Source organism: Miniopterus schreibersii (assembly GCF_964146895.1).
Source record: "Miniopterus schreibersii genome assembly, chromosome: 22".
In the NCBI taxonomy this organism is placed as follows: Eukaryota; Metazoa; Chordata; class Mammalia; order Chiroptera; family Miniopteridae; genus Miniopterus; species Miniopterus schreibersii.
Window position 1 is genome coordinate 1717823 of NC_138124.1, and position 22296 is coordinate 1740118.

General features: G+C 54.4%; 1 protein-coding gene across 2 annotated transcripts; it reads left to right on the top strand.

Annotated features, from left to right (window-relative positions):
- Nucleotides 1-235: 235 nt before the first annotated feature.
- OTUD7A (OTU deubiquitinase 7A) lies at nt 236-21201 on the top strand (the record flags this gene model as incomplete). 2 transcript variants are annotated; one of them, XM_081124495.1, is made up of 11 exons in its annotated part: nt 236-386; nt 2202-2384; nt 4458-4676; nt 11605-11706; nt 12425-12552; nt 13214-13326; nt 13658-13785; nt 14464-14613; nt 17417-17531; nt 17635-17719; nt 19792-21201. In XM_081124495.1, the coding sequence occupies 11 exons, from the start codon at nt 236-238 to the stop codon at nt 21199-21201; spliced, it is 2784 nt and encodes a 927-aa protein (XP_080980621.1). The 2 variants fall into 2 exon arrangements, with proteins under 2 accessions (XP_080980621.1, XP_080980622.1); XM_081124496.1 differs by having other exon boundaries at nt 13235-13326.
- Nucleotides 21202-22296: the final 1095 nt, after the last annotated feature.

Sequence of the window (22296 nt, forward strand, 5' to 3'; positions counted from 1 at the left end):
TAGAGTGGACTTAAATCCCCACCCCCAGCATGTAAATGGCATGTACAGAGGGATGACACTTGACTTTGACTTTTATAATTTAATGTCATATGCGAGGAATCAGGCAGTTGTCGCAAACCAGTTCAAAAATATGTCCCAGCAGGAGAAAGGGCTCCTTCCCTCCACTGGGCCTCTGCGTGATCCCGTCATGCGGCCACGGCCTGACCTTCGCTCCCCCCGTCTTACCTGCAGATGGATGGTTTCTAGCCTGCTCCCCAACCCCACCTCGGCTGAGTGCTGGGCGGCCCTTCTACATGATCACATGACGCTTGATATGGACGCAGTCCTGTCAGACTTTGTTCGGTCCACGGGGGCAGAACCTGGTCTGGCCAGAGACCTGCTGGAAGGTAAGCCGCCTCCTCGCCCCCACTGCTCCCTCTCAGGAGCCACTACCTGCCAACCCAGTGACGAAAGGTAAGATTTCTGTTACCTAACAACGGTGGCACTTGGACTCTTTAAAATGTAAGAGAGGGTGTTGGTAATGAAGTTATTCTTGACTTTATTTAGGGTATGGAATAGGTGACTCACTCTCGACAGGGAAAGCAGAAGGTCTCAGCCAGTCTTTTCCGTTCCAGCGGGGAGTCTGAGAGATGCTGTTTGGGCCTGTCTCCCATGGGTGCCACCTAGTGGCCAGTCTGGGGCCTGGGCAGTAGTCCGTTCCGTGCGAAACCTGTGTAGGGTCAGAGCCAGACATGAGCAGCCCAGGAGGTAGGGTTCTGCTCTGTCTTTGTGAGCTGACCGTGGAGGCGAGCATGGCTCAGTTGTAAATGGCTATGTGACAGAATTTAGATGTCATGGTTGACAGTACCAGTCTGCCCTAGAAAACAGCAGAGGCCAGCGGAAGATGTTCGGATATTATTTCATACAATCAAAGCCTCCTTCCTGTTGGTTTTTTGTTTGTTTGTTTGTTTAAATATGCCTATTGATTTCAGAGAAAGGAAGGGAGAGGGAGAGAGAGATAGAAACACCAATGATGAGAGTCACTGGTTGGCTGCCTCCTGCACGCCCCTCATTGGAGATCGAACCCACAACCTGGGCATGTGCCCTGACTGGGAATCAAACCGCAGTCTCCTGGCTCATAGGTCGATGCTCAACCGCTGAGCCACACCAGCCAGGCTCCTTCCTGTTGTTTACACAAATAATTCAGCCCATAATTAGTCAATGTGGTTAACACCAGCCATTTGAAGCTAATGGGACAGGATGTGATTTTATTTGCTCTTTCAAATGAAAGCCAGGTGTTGAATTCTCTGTCTTTAAAAAGGGCACAGTGGATGCCTACGCCTGGCTGGGTGGCTCAGTTGGTTGGCACACCATCCTGTACACAAAAGGTCAGGGCACACACCCAGATTGCGGCTCAGTTCCCAGCTGGGGTGCATACAGGAGGCAGCCAATCAGTGTTTCTCTCTCCCTCCTCCCCTCTCTCTATAAAAAAACAATAAAAACATTCTCAGGTGAGGATTTTTAAAAGGGGGGCACAATGCCTAATTGAATGAGGTTCAGTGTGGGGTGCCTGGTCCCTTTCCTTTAGGTGTCTGCTGACCCTCAGTCAGGAGTTGAAGCCCCAGCAACAGCTTCCCTGGTGCTGCGAAGACTCCACTCCCACCCCGGGCACCGTCCCAATGCAGGGGCCCCCTCTGAGCACTCGCCCGGCGGCTCCCCAGTCCCCCTGGTATCTCACCCACTCAGTACCTGAGCCCGAAGGCCGCCTCCTACTCAGCCTGTGGCACAGACAATCCCTCCCGACTGTCTGAGTTTCCCATATTAAACTCAAAAGAAAAAGTGCAATTCTGAGCAAAAGCCCAAAGAAAAATTAGGAATGCTTTTTATTCCCTTTTTACTTTACATTTTGCTCCTCTCCGGGATAGGTTTTTGAGGGGAATATAATTGGGACTGTCACATGTGGTGTGTGCCCGTGTGTGTGAACTGAAGGCTGTGGACTGGATATAATAACATATTTCATGGGAACAAACGTCATGGGTGTAAGACCGTGCTTTTAGAGGTTATGCCTGAAGTCACCGTATCCCTTTGAAAACAGAGAACTGTTGGTGGGAAGTTCATTAGTTAAATGCCGATGAGAAACCCTTCTTTGCACGGTTGTTTTCTGTAATGAGACTACCACTCATGCCTCTGTGTTCTCATCGCTCGTCACTTTTTATCCACAGGCAAAAACTGGGACCTGACCGCCGCTCTGAGTGACTATGAGCAGCTCCGACAGGTGCACACAGCCAACCTGCCGCATGTGTTCAACGAGGGCAGGTGCCCCAAGCAGCCCGAGCGAGAGCCGCCCCAGTCCGGGCACAAGGCGGAGCGGGCCTGCCTGCAGAGACAGGAGGACATTGCCCAAGGTACCGGCTGCAGGAATGAGCCTGGGCCCCAGGTTGCCTGGGCCAGCACACTGTGGTTTGCAGGGAATCGCCAACCTCCCTGCTGCGGGCCAGGCAGGCTCATCCCGCCTCTTGCTAAGCTAAAATGTCCTCAGAGAAGCGGGGAGTCCATCGCAGGGGATTATAGGCCCGCAGTCCTCCCAGAGTCCTGGTTTTCCCAGGCCCAACATCTCGAGTTCTTTCCGTTCCATCTCAAGTAGTATAATCTCCAAGTCTATTCAACACTGATGTTCATCACCCCATGGGCTCCATGAGCTCCATTCTTGCTCTGAAGTAAGATATGCTTATTGTAACTAAGGAAACAATGCAAAATTTATGAAGAATCATTTTTCTTCCATGCCTTAAGTCTCAGGGGAGTAATAACCAGTGATTACATCCTGGTCCGCCTCCATCCGCGCCTCGCGCTACATTTGCTCCCAGTGCGAAGCCATCAGAGTCAGATGCACGCAGTACCCTGCAAACGGCCTCTTTCATTGACCAATAAATCCTGAGCCTGTTCTCTGAGTAGCTTATTCCACAGCGTACAGTAATTTTAAACCACACCTGTTTCTTTCTCGGGTTTTGTTGCTGTTTGGTTTGGCACTGTGGCAATATGCTTCCTGCCCGCAGCCTTACGGACTGGTGCTTCTATTTCCCAGGGGAGCGTTCCCCAACTGGGCTTGCTCTACCCACGTGTGTACTTTTAATTTAGCAACTTCCGGAGTTCTTTCCCGAACAGTTCTGCTTGCCACGCGTGGAACTTGCGTTTCCCTTCATTCGTGCAGGACTGGCTGTCCTCACAGTGGACTTACGTTGTTTCTCTGCTCCAAAGAGTGGAAAATAGTGTCATTTTAACTTCTCTCTTGTCATTTGCTTGTTGGCCACTTGGATTTCCCTGTCTGCTACATGCATGTTCACATACTTTACCCATTTTTCTATAGATTTGTTTGCATTTTTCTTGTCAATTTGTAGCATTCAAAGCCTCATACTATTGTATACACAACATGATTCAGCCGATAATTAGTTATATGTATATGTCCCACTGGGCTGTTTGCTTCACGACTTTGTTTGCAAAATATTCTGCCAAATGAAGTGTTTGCTTGACTATGTGCTCATGGCTGTGTGCTCATGGCTGTGCATTCACGGCTATGCATTCACAACCATGGGTTCGTGCCTGTGCGTTCACGGCTATGGGTTCATGGCCATGTGCTCATGACTAGGGATGGAACCCACAACCTGGGCATGTACCCTGATTGGGAATCGAACCCGCCACCTTTTGGTGCACAGGACAACGCCAACCAACTGAGCTGCACTGGCCAGGGCTGAAATTTTTATAAATAATAGCTCAGGCTCTAGTTTTGCTTCTCTTGGATTGAGAGTGAGTTACTCTAGCTCATTTACTGAATAAAAATTCCTTTCCCACTGAATTGAAATTCCAACTGGGCCATATGTTAAATTGACAAATATTCATGGATCTGTTTCCGGACTCGGTCCATCCATGTAGCTGCCCATCCTGTTACATTTAGCTGATGGAGTTCCATATTGTATTTCTCTCTGCTTAGGTCAAGTCCATTTATTGCTATGCTTTTCCAAAAGGTTTTCACTATTTTTGTGTATTTATTCTGACATATAAGCCTTAAAATTAGAATTCTATTTTATTTTAGGAATAATTGGCATATTGTCATATCATGTTCCTATCTAAAAACATTGCATATGCCTCTCCATTTATTCAGATTCTGTTAAGACTTTAGGCATCAAGAAAAATAACTTACTTTTTGTGTATTTATCTTTTATCTAGTCGTCGTGTAAATTTTCTTATTAATACTCGTATTATTAATTCTCTTATTAAGACTACTCTAATCACTTGGGTTTTCTAACTATAGAATCATAGCATCTGAAGTAACTTAATATTCTTCATATTTACACAATGAATTCCATTTGTCTCTTGTTGCATTAGGCGCCCCCCCCCAACTGTTGTGAATGAATGTTGAGTTTGTTTCTGTTCTCTTGACCTCACCATTCTAGCTGTGTCTGAATCTCTGTCCCCCCCTTCAGAAAAGCGTCTGTCCCGAGGCATTTCCCACGCCAGCTCCGCCATCGTGTCCCTGGCCCGCTCCCACGTGGCAAGTGAGTGCAGCAGCGAGCAGTTCCCCCTGGAGATGCCAATTTACACGTTCCAGCTGCCGGACCTGAGCGTGTATAGCGAGGACTTCCGGAGCTTCATCGAGCGGGACCTGATCGAGCAGGCAACCATGGTGGCTCTGGAGCAGGCGGGTGAGTGTGCCTCCCAGGGCCAGGGACCAGAGGCTCAGGCACCTGTGGTCTCACTTCCCTCAGAGAGCAGGAGACGTGTGTTGTCAGACCTAAGCGTGTTCAGTTGGGACTCTGGGTGCTAGGACCGAACCCCTGCTCTAAAGACAGGCTCTGCCCCAGCCCAGTGCTGGCTGGACATAGCATCCATGACCCTGCAGGGCTGAGATCTTGGGAATTTTTCCTTCGTTCCTAAATCCAATCTGGCAAGACCAGTCTCCCTCCCATGCCCCCCCCCATGAGAGCTCAGTACTGAACTGCCTGCTTCTCTCCTTTTCCCCATCTGACTCCCCCAGGGGTGAGGGGGACACAAGGCAGGAGGGGTGTCACGGGCACCCCTGGCAGAGGGGCTCAGCCTCAGAGGCTTGGCTAATTTGAGGAAGGCCAAGGCTGGGGCAGAGGAGCAGGTGAAGAGAGGGCTGGAGGGTTGGAAAGAAGGCAGTGGAGTAGCAGTTGACCAGTTGAACATGTGTGTCTGGAGCTCTGGCGTAGTCTGGGCTAATGTGGGAGTTTGCAGTGAGATGACATCCAGGGGAGGGGTGAGCTCATTGTGGGGACCTCCTACTATGCCCCAACACAGCTCTGCTTGATGTTGAGGACCAGTGGATGAGGGAGTCCGGAGCATGGACAACCCAGAGCCAAGCATCACAGTCCTGTGATGGGGACAGGGGGCATGTAGAGACACACACAAGGCACCGTGATGCCCAGAGAAGGGGGATCAGTGGCCCTGGGTGGGTGGGGTCTCTCCAGAAGGGTAGTGAGGTTTAAAGGAATCCTAGGGTTACCTTTAGTGCAAGAGGTCACTCGTCTTTCTCCTAGAGAATGGTCACGTTTTGTCTTCTTTCACCAAAGTGTCTCAGTGGGTGATGAGGAAAATGGCATCTTATTTTAAACCTGTGGCAACCGTCTGTTACGAAGCTCAAGCTAACTGGTCCCATTATCATGTGTGAATCAGGAGTGTTGCTTGGAAAAGGCAGAATGAGTGACTAAGGGCTCCTCCCCCGAGATCCCACCAGCTTCCCTCAATGGTGTCCATCTGATCGTCTCCTTGGCAGGAGCTCAAGTTTCTGTTTATTTTTTAAATATTCCCAGCACCAGTTCCCACATAATTTCTCTGCTCTTAAGTGCAGTTGTTGGGTGGGGAGCTGGAATGACCACTCCCTCAAAGTCAGGAACTGGAGCTTTGAACCGTGCTCCCAGCCACACTGCTTCTGCAAGGAATGCCTTCATCCCCGTGTCCCCTTCTGGGTCCAGCTGGAGACGCTGGAATGGCCCTGGGCCAGTACCATGTAGGCTCATCTTCCCGGGGTGGGCGCACCAATGGCAGCCCCAGGAATGCACTCAACTGGGTAGGAGTCCTGGAAGCTGACTTCATCAGACCACTGAGCCTCGCCTCCCACCCCCCAGCCACATAATTAAGCTTTGTCGTGATTCGATTACCTTCAAACTGTGACAGTGTGTGGGCTGGACTGAGATTTAGAAAATGATCGAGTCCCCGTAAAAAAAATGAGTAAAAGAAAGAAATGTTTAGGGAAAAGGCACTGTTCAAAGTGGTATTATTCACAGACCTAGAGAGGTTTTCCAGGGGTACGAGGTCACTTGCAGATGAAAGATGCCATCCAGCTGTGCTGGTGAGTTTATACCCCTGGGTCCTGAGCCGTGGATGCACCAGGACAAGGTGGGACCCAGCCCCAGAGGAGTGAGGGCTTGGGCTCTGACATGAGCCAGATTCTGTCTCAGCGTGGCTTCCCTGTGCACACTGTTTGATGGACAGGTTGCTAACATGCTCAATCACTGTTTATGCTGCTAAGGGAGTGAGGTATCTTCTAACCTCACACATGTGGTTCCCAGGGATGACTCTGCCTGGGCATCAGTACCCAGCCTATGGCACGTTTCAGGAAGAGGAAGGGAACTTTAGAAGAATTGGGGCAAGAACATTATCTAAATTGTATAAAAGGAGCATCTTTTCAGGTGGCATTTCCCCTGAAACTTCAGGTGCCTTCCCTGTTTTATGGGACACCCCAGAAGCCAAGGGATTGGGAAGCCATTCATGATTGGGGGAAAACACATTCATGATTGGGATGGACACTGGAGTCATGAGGGGAACAGAAAGAACAGAAATCTGTCTTCTGGAGGATGAGGAACCACACCATGGGGCGTCTAAAAGTCATAGAATCTATTCCCCCACCCTGGGAAGGGCCCCCACCAGACCTGGTGGGACAGCTTGGTGTTGCACATGAAAAGCAAGGTCACCATCTCCCTCAGGCTCAGAGGCCACCCTTTCTCTAGGTCGTCCGCTCTCCCTCTTCCCACCAGCACTAGGCAGGCCTGGGGCTGCAGGGTCAGATTCCCTGCGTGTTCAAGCACCATGAGTCTGCTTTTAACTCAAGTGAATATTTTTAAATCATTTCCCTTCACTGGTTTTAAAGTTATACACTCTTTCCATTATCGAGAGGTTACCCTAAAAAATACAAAATGCATAGGAGTCACATCTCAAATCAATCAATATTTTAACCTAGTTTCATTTTATTCACCCTCCCTCCTGATTTACACTGTTATTTATCTTAGTTCTGTACTTTTAATCTCATCAGACATTATTGCTACTTATTGCAGTCAGTGCTCATGTACATGTACCCATATATTTACCAGTTTTGTTTCTCTTCATTTCTTCTTGCATATCAGACCCTCCTTCTGTTTGAAGTTCATCTTTTACAATTTCCTTAGGTGAGTGTCTGCTGATTTTACTCTTGGTTTTTATTAGTCTTAAAATGTCTTTGTTTTGCCCCTGTTTTTGAAAAACATTTTTTCTGGACACAGTGTCTTTGGTTGCCAGTAATTTTCATTCAGCTCATTGAAGATACTATTCCATTGGTGCCTGGTTTCCATTGTTTCTTTTGAAGAGTTGGCTGTCCACACTCCTTTGAAGATCATCATTTTTAGACTCTAAGATCTTTTCTGTGTCTTTTACAGTCTGCAGTTTCATTAAGATATGTGAAGAAATAAACTAATTTTCTTTTTCTTGCTTGGAATATTCTAGACTTAATAAATCTGTGATTTATTTCTATATATTTCTTCTAAAAAATCCTCAGTCGTGATCTCTTCGCTATTGCCTCTGCCTCGTTCCTTTCTGAATTTCTATTAGACAGTGTTAGGCCTCTCCAGCCCGTCCTTCATGTCTCTCTTTTGTATTTTCTACCTCCTTTCTTCTCTCTTAGTTGCATTCTGGGTTTCTTCTGACTTATCTTCAAGTATATTTTTTCTTCAAAGATGTCTAGTCTGATATTAAACTGATTCTGAGTTGTGTACTTTATCTTTTTATTATATTTCATTTTTTTAGTTCTATTTTTGTTTTACAAATCTGCCTCCTATTCTTTGGCCATGGTTTGTTTCATTCTTTTATATCTTTTAAACATTTTAAACAGGCTTATTTATCGTCTCTAGGTAACAGTTTTGAACCTCAGGTTCGTAAGCCTCTGTGAACTGCTGATTTTGTGTTTGTGACTCTTACTCATGATGGCTTGGTTCCTGTTGGGTTTGTAATTTTGGGCTGTGAGCAGGATATTATCTGTGGGGACCCGGTGTGGCCTGCATTGAGGGTCTTCTCCACTGTTTTGAGAGAGATGTTTGTCTATTTGTTTAGCCCAGATTCCCAAGGGAAATTACCAGGCTATAACAGTGTTTAGGTTAATCTCTTGGTTTCAGGGTTCTAAGCTGCGAGTCAATGTTGGCTCAAATCAGAGCCAAGTCAATAGTTACATTTCTGGTAGAATCAGGTTTTGTTTTTTAATTCCTCTGCTAAGCCTAGTCTAGAAGAGACCAATTTCCCTCTCAGCTTCTTTGCCAGTCAGAAAATTATTTCTAATCCTTGCACTCAGGGGACAGTTTTTGAGGGTCTTAACTATATGTGGAGGGGAGAGGGCTCCTCAGTTCCAATTTCCTACATCACAGGTTCTCGGGGCCTTTTCCTGACTTTTGTGACGAGATTAAACAGGTAAATATCTCCTCCCACAGGCAGTTGGCGCATATTTTTTATTTCCATCCTGTATAATTTTTGGTTATTAGGGGTTTACCACTCTTCATCTCAAACTTGAACGTACATTTCAAAGGTTGTTGAGGAGGATTTTTTTTTCCTGTGGTCCCTTTTGCTTCTTACTTCTGTGTCTTCCCACTTAGATCTGGGAGAGGGCGCCTCTCTTCTAATGGCTGATGACGCAGCCCTCAGCTCCCACTTTCTTTGCTGTTCTGCACACATGTGCACAACCTGTTACCTTAAGTGATTTATTTTGCTGTGCACTTCAGAGAAATCAAGGATAGTTCCATGAAGAATAACTGACAAAGTGGAAGTCGTGGAAGTCCACGGGAGGTTGTGGGGATATAAGAAGTACGTCCATGTTTTTAAAAAGGCATTTTCTTTGGTTCATTGCCCTTGACACTGATAAATGAGGTCAGCTGGGCTCTGCTCTTTTCTTCCGTTCCTGACATGGTTTCTTTTCCCTTAGACCTACTCAGCTCATTTCTTTAAAGGCTCCTTCTCCTAATAATACCACCTAACAACGAATGTGGGCAGAAGCGTTAACCTGCTGTGTCCAGGCCTACTCTAGTCCAGAGGGTAGCGAGCGTTCCTGAGGGCCCCCGGACAGTGCTGCTCAGGCTCACTGTACTGTAGGACCAGGTTTTTAAAATTTCCAACCTGCCATGGCCGGTGTGGCTCTGTGGTTAGAGCATCGGCCTGTGTACCAAAGGGTCGTGGGTTTGATTCCCAGTCAAGGCAGGTCCCATCCCCGGCCCCTGTGGGGCACATGCAGGAAGCAACCAATCAGTGTGTCTCTCTCTCTTTCTCTCTCTCTTCCCCTCCCTTCCACTGTCTCCAAAAATCCATGGAAAAAATATCCTTGGGTGAGGAGGATTAACAGAAAATAAATAAATAAAATTTCCAATCTTCTATAAGGAACCAATACTTCCATAATAGTCAATAAAAATAGTGCAGCAAAGCCTATTGCTATAAAAACTCCTCAGCAGTTCCTCTCAGTGCCATCCTCACCTCGCTGCACCCGCAGACCTCCCTGGACAGCGCCGGGCCGTCCGCAGGAAAAGAGCTGCCCTTCTGACCTCTCCTCTGACCTCACCTCGCAGGTTGCAAATGCAAGTGTGCTTACCCCCAAAGGGACCCTGGTGTGTGCAGGTTCATTCCCATACTCATCAGTTTATTCATAAATACTTTCTGTGACTTAACCCAGGGTTTCAGACCTGCTTTGACAAAAACACGTATATGGTGTTTTCTATATACCAAGCCCTGTTCTAAATGCTTCAAAAATATTAATAATATTTACTTGTAAAAGCTCTATTAGATCAATACTTTTATTATCCCCATTTTTTTCAGAAGAGGGAACTAACATAGAGAGGTTCTGTAAGTTGTCCGAAGTCATCGTTCAAGGTCACGCTGCTAAGAAGTAGTGGACTGAGACTCAAACCCAGGAAGGCTAGCTCCAGGTCCTTGTACTTAACCACTCTTCTGGTTACGTCTCTGAGCCTTTGACTAGTGTCTTGAACAGATATTTTGGCCTCAGTTCTGCAAGAGCAGGTCCTCCAAAGCGTGCTTTATGGGCGAATACTTCATCCCCTCCCCATCGTCAATGGGAAACAACTGGGCATCACTGCACACAGCTCCGCAGTGAGGAGGACCTGCAGGTCTTCCGCAGCCTTCGCGGAAACATGATGATTGATTAGTCTTGTCTGTCTCAAAAAGGATGGCTTATTAATGTTGTCTGCCTGGGACCAACATGAAACAACAGCAGAGAAGTCTTGCCTGTAGGCTTCAGGGCTCTGTGCCTCTGAATAATCTGAAAATTTAGAACATTTTAAAAAATATTTTTGTTACTGATTTTAGAGAGAGAGGAGGGGAGAGGAAGAGAGAGAAACATTGATTAGAGAGAGTCAGTGATCGGCTGCCTCCTGCATGCCCCCTACTGGGGTCGAGCCTGCCACCAGGCATGTGCCCTGACCGGAAATCGAACCTGTGACCTTTCGGTGCATGGATGACGCTCAATCGCTGAGCCACACTGGCCAGGTGAAAATTTTGAAAATTTAAACCAATCTGTCTATTGAGGGGGAGAAAAATTCAGTCAAACCAGTCACTGCATCAGTGAGATTCCCCCAAGCGTGTTTAACTGAATTCAACCCATTTTTTGAAACTGGATGAAGATAAAAGAGGTCATTTACATAAAAATGGTCTTCGGCACCAGAATTGAATGTGTTCATTCCTACGTGTGAAACTGTGGAACAAACCCACATGGCATTCTCTTTGCTCTGAACATTTTCTTTTTTTTTTCTTTTTTTTAAATATATCCTTATTGATTTCAGAGGGAGGAAAGGAGAGGGAGAGAGAGAAACATCAATGATGAGAGAGTCATTGATCGAGCCCACAACCCGGGTATGTGCCCTGACCGGGAATCGAACCCTGATCTCCTGGATCCTAGGTTGCCGCTCAACCGCTGAGCCACGCCCGGCCAGGCTGCTCTGAACATTTTCAAATCTACAGGAAATTTGAAAGATTAGTACCAAGATTACACGAAGAGTTGCCAGTTTTTAGAGTTCTGTCACAGTTGCACGCTCTGTCTCTCTCTGTTCTCTGTCTCTGTCCCTCTCTCTCTGTCTCTGCTTCTCTATGTCTCTGTCCCTCTCTGTTTCTCTCTGTCTGTCTCTCTCTAGAGACATGTCCTCAGGTAAGGATTAAAAAGTAAAGAAAAGAGAGAGTAGCTACAATGCCCCACCTTCCCACCAAGGCTCCGAAACCCCTCTGGAACATCACAGGCTGAGGTCTGTGCTGACGCAGCTCCCGCGCTCCCGAAGGTGCCCCTGCCCCGGGCCTGTTCTGAAGCGGCCTCTGTTGCAGGTCGCCTGAACTGGTGGTCCACGGTGTGCACCAGCTGCAAACGGCTGCTTCCTTTGGCCACCACAGGGGATGGGAACTGCCTCTTACACGCCGCCTCACTGGGTAAGCTCCGCAGGCAGACAGGGGTGGCAGCGCCCTGGGCCTGCTCTGGGCATTGTTCAGTGGCTGCGCAGGGCTGAGTAGGGCCGCACTCTTTTCCGTGGCCTGGGCTGCACCTCTCGTTGCTTGGGTTTCTGGACCGTGTCCGCGCTGCTCTGAGCATGTATGCTGAGCGGCTGGTTTGTCATCATCACCCCTCACCACTCAGCACGGGCTGGGGAGGGGTGGGGACCGACCTTCTCCCGGGGAAGCCGGCTGTCTCCTGGGCCCAGACTGTGCTGTGAGGCCTACTCTGCTTCTCAGGAGGCTGAGATGTGTTGGGGCAGCAGGCCAACCCGAGATGAAGCCAGGGTCTATCAGCTTGTCCCCATAGGCTATCTCTCACTCAAACGCAAGACCTGCACAGTGAACATTATGTCCCTCAAAGCAAACTTAAGAGATCAAGAGTAGCTGGCAAAGGGTCCCAGAGAGGCATCGCCTGATGTCACTCGCTGTTGTTTCGCAAAGAAGGGGACATGCCCTTCATTAACCTGCGTGTGTGGACAGGAAACATCAGGAAAGAGTAGGGGGAGCTGCTGGCTGATCCTGAGGACTGAACAGGGACTGACGGGTTATCTGTGCACACAGACGCAGGAGGCCCGGCCGGTTGTGAAGTCGCAGTGGCTTGAGTCCCCTCCCAGCATGTCCCCTCCTCATGCCCCATCTCTGCTCCCGGCTGCAGGCATGTGGGGCTTCCACGACCGGGACCTGGTTTTGCGGAAAGCTCTCTACACCATGATGAGGACAGGGGCTGAGAGGGAAGCCCTGAAGCGGAGGTGGAGGTGGCAGCAGACGCAGCAGAACAAAGAGGTTGGTGCCCAGATCAGGGACCTCACCAGGTGCAGCCACAAAGCCTGGGCCTCGGCCCTAATTCCAAGTCTGTCTCTGAGGTCAGGCAGACCTTTTAGGAGAGCAAGGCCCCTCATTGAGACTTGCTGGGGGTGAGCCTGACCCTAGCACACGGGGAGCGCGTGGCCACTTACCGCCCCACCATCTTCTCTGTCAGAGGTCACCCATGTCAGGGCCCTGCAGGTGGCCACTTGAAGGCCAGGTACAGCCCAGGGTGGCCCTGGCCCTGCCCACAGCCCAGCCCTGAGTGTGCCCAGCAACTCATCCTGCCCAGTGAGCATAGGCACACTGCTGTCCCTAAAAGGACCTGCCTGCCATCTGCTGGAAGGTAGCCCATTGTCCCCTTAGACTTTTTAATGGTCAGCCCAGGCCTGGTACATATATAGGTCGCCCCCCAGGAATGATCCTTGGTGCTGGGTAGACCCCCAGCGGCACTGAAATTAGAGATTAGAGGTTCTGAAAATATCATCCATAGCAAATTGGGACAGTCTGTGGCCACTAACAGGTGTGCCCGGCCTGGGTCGTGGTGGGGCTTGTAGTGGGCCCAGTGGTTGCCCACTGACCCAGCTGGGGAGAGTGAGGAGGCCGCTGCCCCCTCCTGACCCCGTGCCCCCTGTGCCAGTCAGGGCTGGTGTACACCGAGGACGAGTGGGAGCGAGAGTGGACAGAGCTGCTCAAGCTGGCCTCCAGCGAGCCACGCACACACTTCAGCAAGAACAGCGGCACGGGCGGGGGGTAAGTGCTGCCCCCAGCTTTGCCCTGCTCTCCAGGGAACACGTAGCACTCCAAGATCGGGGACACAAAAACTCTCGCCTGCAGACGGTAGGTTCTACTCGAGGGCACAGGAAAAGTGTGAGCAATTGCTGCAGGCCTTCTGGATACTGGGGGAGTGTGCACAGCCCCACATGGGTGTTCACACAAGTTCCTTGGACTTCATCACAGCACATTGCCGGTGGTGGCGGGAGGGTGCTCATGACACAGCCAGCCTTTGGAGGTGGCACTGGCAGCCTTCAACACCCTGCTTCCTAATCAGCCCAGTGACAGCCCCTCCTTACTTTATCCCCAGCGTGGACAACTCTGAGGATCCGGTATACGAGAGCCTCGAGGAGTTCCACGTTTTTGTCCTGGCCCATATACTGAGAAGACCCATTGTCGTGGTAGCAGACACGATGCTGAGGGACTCGGGCGGAGAAGGTATGTTCACACATAACAAAGCAGGTGTGTCTCACTCTGACCCAGAAAGTGTAACATCCCAACAAAGGAAGAGACAGCCAACGTGGGGCGGAGCTCCTGGAGGACCACAGAGAATCCTCAGCTTGGGCGGCACTCGCGTCATTCCCCTCCCTCCACACCCTTCTCCTCCCCACTGCTTCTTCCTGTCCCCAAGGGCAGGGCAATGGCTCTGGGCCATTCATTCACCCTGCCTGTCAGCAGCAGGCGAAATCTGGCCTAGTGAGGATGGGACTAAACCCTGGGGACTTCTGGTCCCCACCTGAGTCTCCAGAGCTGCAGACAGCCCACACCTCTCCAGCAGTACTCCAGTCCCCTCCTGCCCTCTCAGGCCACCCTGTGTCAAAGAGAAAAAAGAAGACAGGAGACATGAGGTCATCAGGCAGGCAGGTGGAAAGGACAGGAAGGGCTGCCTGCCCTCCCAGAGCCCAGCTCTCACTTCCACAGCCCCTTTGCATGTGCCTTTCCCTCAGCCCTCACCACAGCTCCCAGGGCAGACACCACCCACCCTGCCTCCCAGTCAGGAAACAAGCCCTCCACCAAGGCCTTGGAGGAACCAGCGGCCATCTCGCCCCAGGTAGTGAGGGTGCCGTCCGCGTCCCTGCTGGCTCCACACACCCTCACCCTTGTTTGTGTCCACAGCATTCGCACCTATCCCATTTGGAGGGATTTACCTGCCGTTGGAGGTGCCTCCCAACAGATGCCACTGCTCACCTCTGGTTCTTGCCTATGACCAAGCGCATTTCTCTGCCCTGGTGTCCATGGAGCAGAGAGATCAGCAGAGGGAGCAAGGTATGTCCATGTGCCGGGCAGGGTGGGCAGAGCTGGGCGCAGCAAGGGGAAGGAGCCTCCCTGGGAAGCAAGCCCTGCTCACTGGGGAAGCCAGGTTTCTGATGGGGAAGGGTCAGCGTGTAGGTGGGAGGCAGAGGAACCAGAAGCAACTGTTGCTGCGGGAAGGCCTGTTCTGGAGCCTTTCTGGAGGGTACGTCTACAGAGTGGGTTCTCAGTCCCTGTGGCCCCACCCCTCACCCCTCACCCCTCACCCCTCACACAGCTGTGTCCTCTGCAGAGACATCTTCCTTCAGCCCCTGGGGTATCTCACCTGTGAGCAGGCAGGTCCCCGGAGCCTCACTCAGTACCTGGCCTTCCTAAACTAAGACCCAGGCTGAGGGGCTGCCAGGACCCACTTGGATGTCAGGCTCCAATCTTCCTGTGGGTGGGGGGCAGCCCAGCTATTGAGCATAGGAATTCCCAGGAGCCAATGGTAGGGAGGTGAGGCCCAGGGGTGGGTGGAGTTTATCTTCTCCAAGTGTGGAGTCAGGAGCCCTCTCCCTGCATCTTCAGCAGGCACAGGATAGCGGAGAGGGAGGCCACATAGCCCAGGACTTCCCACAGCACCAAGACCCAAATTGTTCAAGGGGCACCCACAAAAACTGCCTCAAACAGATTATTGTTCTAGCCCTGGCCAGTTTGACTCAATGGTTAGAGCATTGGCCTGCGGCCTGAAGGGCCTGAGGTTCAATTTCAGCCAAAGGCACGTACCTCGGTTGCAGGCTTGATCCACGGCCTCAGTCAGTGTACATGCGGGAGGATACCCATCGATGTGTCTCTCTCACATCGATGTTTCTCTCTCCCCTTTCTCTCCCTTCCACTCTCTATGAAAAAGCAATGGAAAAAAATATCCTCAGGTGAGGACTGAAAAATAAATAAGAGCCATGGTGTTTGTTTAAAATGTCACCCTTGGCCCCTCCTCCTGGACACTGGCTTGGCCGCCTGCGTGGTGGCTGGAATTGGGACCTTTTCTGAGGATTGCCATGTCCTCCTCGGCAACGCTAGAGGGCAGCATTGAGTCAATTGAACAGATTTAACGGTACTGTATTCAGTCTTAGATTCTGTTTGTTTGCCTTTTGTTCTTGCCATGGCACCCTTGCTGTAAATCATGGGGGACTGACACCTGGCTCACGGCCAGAACCTGGAGGGAGGGGAGGGAGGAAAAGGAGGAGGCAGGCCCAGGCTGGGGTGGTGCCTCGGGGCTCGCTGACCCCAAAGGCTCTTGGTGCCAAAGGAAGCACCATATGCCTGGATGGGGGCCAGGCCACATCTGGCCGCCAGGGGCGGAGCAGGAGGGAGGTGCTCCTGTGTGGAGCTGTGCACTGGAGTGGGGCAAGGAATAGGCCTGAGATAGGGAGCACAGGCCCAGCACTGGTGGTCTCAGCCCTTCTGCGTCTGTAACGGGGGGCCGGCCACTTCTGCTTCCCAGGCTGGCGGATAGTGGAGGTGAGAGCCCCTGGTGGAGGCCCCAGCCCCATCCGACTGTAACACACGAAGGTGCAGCAGGTTTGTGTCCTGCACCCACAGGTGGCCACCCTCAGCGTTTGGACTGGCAGGCTCCCCTGTGGCACTGCCCCCACCAAGCAGACACGGGCATGAAGCCAGGAAGCCCCTACAGCCACAAAGCCTCTGGCCTGGCCTCGGCCCCTGGCTGTGCTGCTCTGAGGGGTCAGCAGGGGGAGGCTGTCTCCCTTTCTTCCTGCTCCTGGTCCTTGACAAGAGCTGCTGTGTCACTAGGAGCTGTTCTCACTGGTCCCCAGCTGCTCAGAAACTCCTAGCAGATCCCAGACAAACCTTCCACACACTCCGCCCAGCCCTTCTGGGAGGTGGGGCAACACTCCGCCAGCTTCCTGTGCCTCTCAGGAAGGTTTGTGATGAATCAGTTTCCCCTCCCCCTCGAATCACTGCTGTCTCCACCTGCCTGTCACCTCCTCAGAAGGCCCCCTCCCCGGTCAGCCCTAGAAAGGCTGGCCTCCCTCGCACAGCCTGCTGTTCACCTGCAGGGCACTTATCTATCACTACCTGGCATGACAAAGTATTTGTCACCCGCTCATCCTGCTCCAACACAGCACACAAGCCCCTGGGTCCATGGGTCCTCTGCGCTCTCTGTGGGTAGCTGTGGGTCCTCTGCACTGATAAAGACTTGAATGAAACCACAAATGAGAGGAGCAGGCAGCCTGGGACCTTCCCTGGGAGGAGAGGGGAGGGTCAGGCCCCAGACCACCTTGACCTTCAAGGTGACCTTGCACAGTGTGCTTGGTCCGCCTGGGTCTTTCCTCAGAAACAACAGAAGCAGGATTCGCCTTTTCCTGTCTGCAGACAGACCCAGCTCCTTAGCAGCTTCCAGGTGACAGCTCCAGCTACTCCAGATCCACCATAAACATGAAATCCTTAGCTGGCAGTAGTGGGCGGGGGGGGTCTGTACGCAGGCAACTCCTGCGAGGGGATTGTTTGTCCCCTGTTTTCCCCAGGAGAGGAATAAACATGGCCACTCAGAAAACAAACCGTGGGCAAGGCACAGCACAAGCTATCTCTGCGAGATCAGAACACCGTGTGCACGGGGAATTAATTACAGCTGTGTGGGGCCTGGGACAGCCAGGGCACCCGCTGGAGCCCTGGGGCCCTCCTGCCTGGCTGGCACCGACGTCGTCTAGGTCCACGCTGGCTTTCCTTGGTCGGGGGGTCAGCAGGGCTTGGCACTCCCTTCCGGCCCCGGGGTGCGGGGCTCCGCCCGGCGCCACACCCGGCCCTGTCTCTGTTCCAGCTGTGATCCCCCTGACAGATCCGGAGCACAGGCTGCTGCCGCTGCACTTCGCTGTGGACCCCGGGAAGGACTGGGAGTGGGGCAAGGACGACCGGGACCACGCGCGCCTGGCCCAGTAAGCCCGTCCCCCAGGACCCCAGGGCGGGGCGGCTGCCCTGCTCTGCCCGGGGCTGAGGGCCTGCGGGACGTGCGTTCCACTCGGGGTCTTCTCTCACCAGCCTGATCCTGTCGCTGGAAGCCAAGCTGAACCTTCTGCACAACTACATGAACGTGACGTGGATCCGGATCCCCTCCGAGACCCGGGTGAGCCTGGCGGGGCTGGGGTGCCACCGCGCCGCTGGGGCCTAGCAGGCCAGGTGCCTCCGGGTGAGGCTGGCCTACCCGGGGCTGGGCCAGGGCCCCACCCCCCAGGTCCCAGGCCCTCGCCCCGGTGGGGACAAAGCATGGGATTCCCGGTGCGTGTGTGTGCACGCAGGAGCATGTTTGTACGCAGGAGCGCATGTGTGCACCAGGAGCGTGTGTGTCTGCATGCAGGAGCGCACTCCGGCTAGGGGATTTTTGTCCCGTTTTCTCCAGGAGAGAAATAAACACACCCACTCAGAAAACAAACCATGAGCAAGTCACAACACAGGCTATCTCTGCGAGATCAGAACACCATGTGCTGCGCAGAGGAATTAATTATAACTGTGTGTGGGACCTGGAAAAGCCAGGGAACCCGGCGCCGGAGTCCTCTGCACCCCCTTTGTCTCTCCCCCGCTTCCAGATGCTGAGAGGGAGTCACTTTAAGTATCTGACTGATGTTTTCTCAGCTCAGTAGTGAATTCCCAGGAAAGGAATCATTGGTCCTCCCAGACATCAGTTCTCTTAGTCACGAAGCGAGCTGATGTTAAAGGCAGTGTTAGGACCTGGGCCACGCGGGCCTCTGCTCAGAGCTCTCACACTTCAGCCTTTCCCTTGTTTAATCTTCACAGGAGGCAGGTACTGATACCCCATTTTACTGATGGCACAAGGGACAGTGGGTGGCAGTGTGGCTCCTGAGTCCTGCCTGCCTGTCAGGTGCCCACAGTTACGGAGTGCTCCTGTGGATATTCCTTCCTGGCACCTGGGAGGGGCGTGAATGAAGAGGCTCTAGACCTAGAATTAAGAGGCTTGGGCGGTGACATAGCTGATTCTGCAATGAGTAGCGTCCCCTGCCAGGCTTTGGTGACTCCCATGTGTCACAGGGACCTGAGCACACAGCTCTGGCAAGGGCCCTTCCAGCCCTCAGCACTTGAGCCAGGGCTCCTTGCTTACTGTTCTCCCATCATCAAACGCGCATCCCTTCCCCAGCGAACCCCTGAGCTTCTACCCTTCTGAGTCCCTGGCAAACCCGCCTGAGACCCGCAGCTACCTGTAGACCCAGCCGGGATGGGAAGGGAGGGAAGGAATTTCCAACTGGAAGGTGGTGAGCACTCGTTCCGCCCTTGCCCTGGGTGACCTGGTTGCAGAAGGTTCGCCCTCTCTTGGACCTGCTCTGTGAGGGAGAGCAAAAATAAAGCAGGTGCAATGGTCCTTCTCCCAGGATCCTCCCTGGAAGCCAGGAGAGCCCGGCCAGCCAGGCATGAGCACCAGCTCCCGCCAGTCCTGCTGCTGGCATGAGGCTTCCCCCAGCGATGCTCCAGCAGAATTCTCTCCTGGCCCAGGCAGGGGCCTCTGCGGCCTTGCCCTCCTGGCCGGCTGAAGGGGTCCCCTCCAGGGACTCCCCAGAGGCGTCTGCTCCTCATTGTCAGCCCCAGTGCCCCCCCCCCCCGGGGCCCTTTCCTTGAAATGGTGACGTCTTCCCTGTGGAGCCCAGGTCCTGGTGCAGCATCCTCTCAGCTCAGCGCCACACTGCCTCTGAGAAGGGAACCACAGAGTGCCTGGGCATCGCTGAATGGAGGGGTGTCTGTTCCAAGACCCAAAGAGTGAGGTTCTGAGGGCAAGGTGTAGTCCCCTGCCTGCAGCGAATCGGGGAGAGACCCTTGTAGGAGGGGCGCAGGCAGGTGCAGGTGCAGTGCCATCTCACCTGAAGGCCTCGGTCGCTACAAAGAGGCCGTCCTGGGGCCTGGTCCCCGTGTCCAGGCCCAGCCTCGCCAGGGCTGCAAGGCCAGAGTCTGGGCGGGTGATCCTCGCTCCTGTGTGCAGTCTGGGTGCAACGCCAGGCGGTGTCTGCACCTTGCCCAAACTCCCGGCTCAGGGCTCTAGGCTCCCAGCAACCTGCGGTCACCAAAGAGGCAATAGGGTTGGAACAGCGACCCCCAAGGGCCCCAACACAGCAGCACAGGGCAGGGACCGATCTGCCCAGTGGGTCCCACGTGGGGACAGCGCACCTCTGACCTCCCTCCTGCCCCGCACAGGCCCCCCTGGCGCAGCCCGAGTCCCCCACGGCCTCGGCGGGGGAAGACGTGCAGTCCCTGGCCGACTCCCTGGACTCTGACCGCGACTCGGTGTGCAGCAACTCCAACAGCAATAACGGCAAGGCCGCCAAGGACAGGGAGAAGGAGAAGCCGCGAAAGGACCGGGACAAGACCCGCGCCGACTCCGTGGCCAACAAGCTGGGCAGCTTCAGCAAGACGCTGGGCATCAAGCTGAAGAAGAACATGGGCGGCCTGGGCGGCCTGGTGCACGGCAAGATGGGCCGCGCCGGCGCCAACGGCAAGGGCGACGCGCCCGAGCGCGCCAAGGACAGGAAGGCCAAGGCGCGCAAGGGCAGCAAGGAGGAGTCGGGCGCCTCGGCCAGCACGTCGCCCTCGGAGAAGACCACGCCGTCGCCCACGGACAGGGCCGCGGGCACCTCGCCGGCGGACAAGGGCGGCGGCCCGCGGGGCGACGCCTGGAAGTACAGCACGGACGTGAAGCTGAGCCTCAACATCCTGCGCGCGGCCATGCAGGGCGAGCGCAAGTTCATCTTCGCCGGCCTGCTGCTCACCAGCCACCGGCACCAGTTCCACGAGGAGATGATCGGCTACTACCTGACGAGCGCGCAGGAGCGCTTCAGCGCCGAGCAGGAGCAGCGGCGCCGCGACGCCGCCACGGTCGCCGCCGCGGCCAAGCGCCCGCCGCGCAGACCCGAGGCCGAGGGCGCGCCGGGCGCCGAGCGCGCCTCCCCGGGCCCGGCCGCCGGGCCGCCCACGCAGCTGGTGCTCAAGTTCAAGGAGCGCCCGAGCCCCGGGCCGGCGGGCGCGCGAGCGGGGCGGGCGGCGGCGGGCGGCGCGGCCTCCCCGGGCCCCGGGAGCTCGAGGCGCGCGGGCGCCGGCGGACCCGCCCCCGGGCGCAGCCCCCCGGCCCGCCAGAGCGTCATCCACGTGCAGGCGGCGGGCGCGCGGGACGAGGCCTGCGCCCCGGCCGTGGGCGCGCTGCGGCCGTGCGCCACGTACCCGCAGCAGAACCGCTCGCTGTCCTCGCAGAGCTACAGCCCCGCGCGCGCCGCCGCCCTGCGCACGGTCAACACGGTGGAGTCGCTGGCGCGCGCCGTGCCCGGGGCCCTGGCGTGCGCGGCGGGGGCGGCCGGCGGGGGCGAGCCCAAGTCGCAGACCTACACCAACGGCTTCGGCGCGGCGCGCGACGGGCTGGAGTACGCGGACGCCGACGCGCCGGCCACGCGCTCGAACGGTGAGTGTGGCCGTGGCGGGCCGGGCCCCGCGCAGCGGCGCTGCCAGCGGGAGAACTGCGCCTTCTACGGGCGCGCCGAGACCGAGCACTTCTGCTCCTACTGCTACCGCGAGGAGCTGCGGCGGCGGCGCGAGGCGCGAGGGGCGCGGCCCTGAGCGCGGCGGCTCGCCCGGAGAGGACGGCTTTCCGTTCTGTCGGTGTCTTTTTACGCGCCCTGGTCACCCGGAAGGCCGGCGACCCCCGCGTCAGTGCCGTGTAGTGTCTGGTCAAACGTTCCTCCTGGTGCCTGAACCGGCACTGACGCCACTCAGGTAGTAGACGGATAGGAGACAAGTCATACTGTCGGCGGTGGGTGTGCTAGCTAGCGTCTGCCTCGGACCGCGGAAACTCATAGCCATTGCAAGAGTATTTTTGTTCTGAAATAAAGAAATTTGCAGCCCTTTGTTTTAAGAAGGGAGTGTTTTACATGCTTTTTTCCCCTAACCCAGCGACTGACCTCTCCACGCAGCGGTCATGTGTGCGCTCGGTTCCACGCAGGACTGAGCAGCAGAGGCGCGGCCCGGGACTGCGTGGCCTCTGCCGTGGGCGCCACCTGCTTCCCCTCCCAGGTCCCTGGAGGAGAGGAGGCACTTGGCCTCCCACTGGCGCTCCGGTGCCCACTGTGGCCCTTTAGGAATATACATGGCTCCATCGCATAAGCAGAACCTCCTCCCGCAGCCCCGGCTCGAGCACCACTCACTGCCATCCCAGCCGAGGGCGCTGGTAGGATGGGCACCGGACAACCTGCCTCGCAGGGCGTGGTGAGGTGTAGCGATCGCCCCGGTGCCGGGCAGCTCAGGTGACAGGAGCTTTCCAAAGACACCTTGGGTCCGAAAAACAAGGTTCTGAACTCACTACTTGGAGTTGCCCACACGTGAGCCAAGATGCCAGCTGCTCACGGCTCCTTTGAAGACATCTCCGCAGTGGACTGTCGCCGGAGGGCCCCTGGGAAGTTATCACCGGTGCCCCAGGAGAGAGGCAAGGAATTGACCCTTTGGTCACTGTGTAAGCCCCCACTAGGCTGCTTTGAAACCCGGCTGTGCCTCTTTCCGAAGGGAAGGAAGCCCACCCCCACCCCTCCTGCATCTGTCCGGGTTGAGCCAGGTACAGGGGAGCCACTCCTGTTGGGGTCCCCTCCGCAGGCCAGGGATCACCCTGCCTGTGGCTCCATAACAGTGAGGGGGCAGCCCCATCCCTGAGCGGTCCCTTTT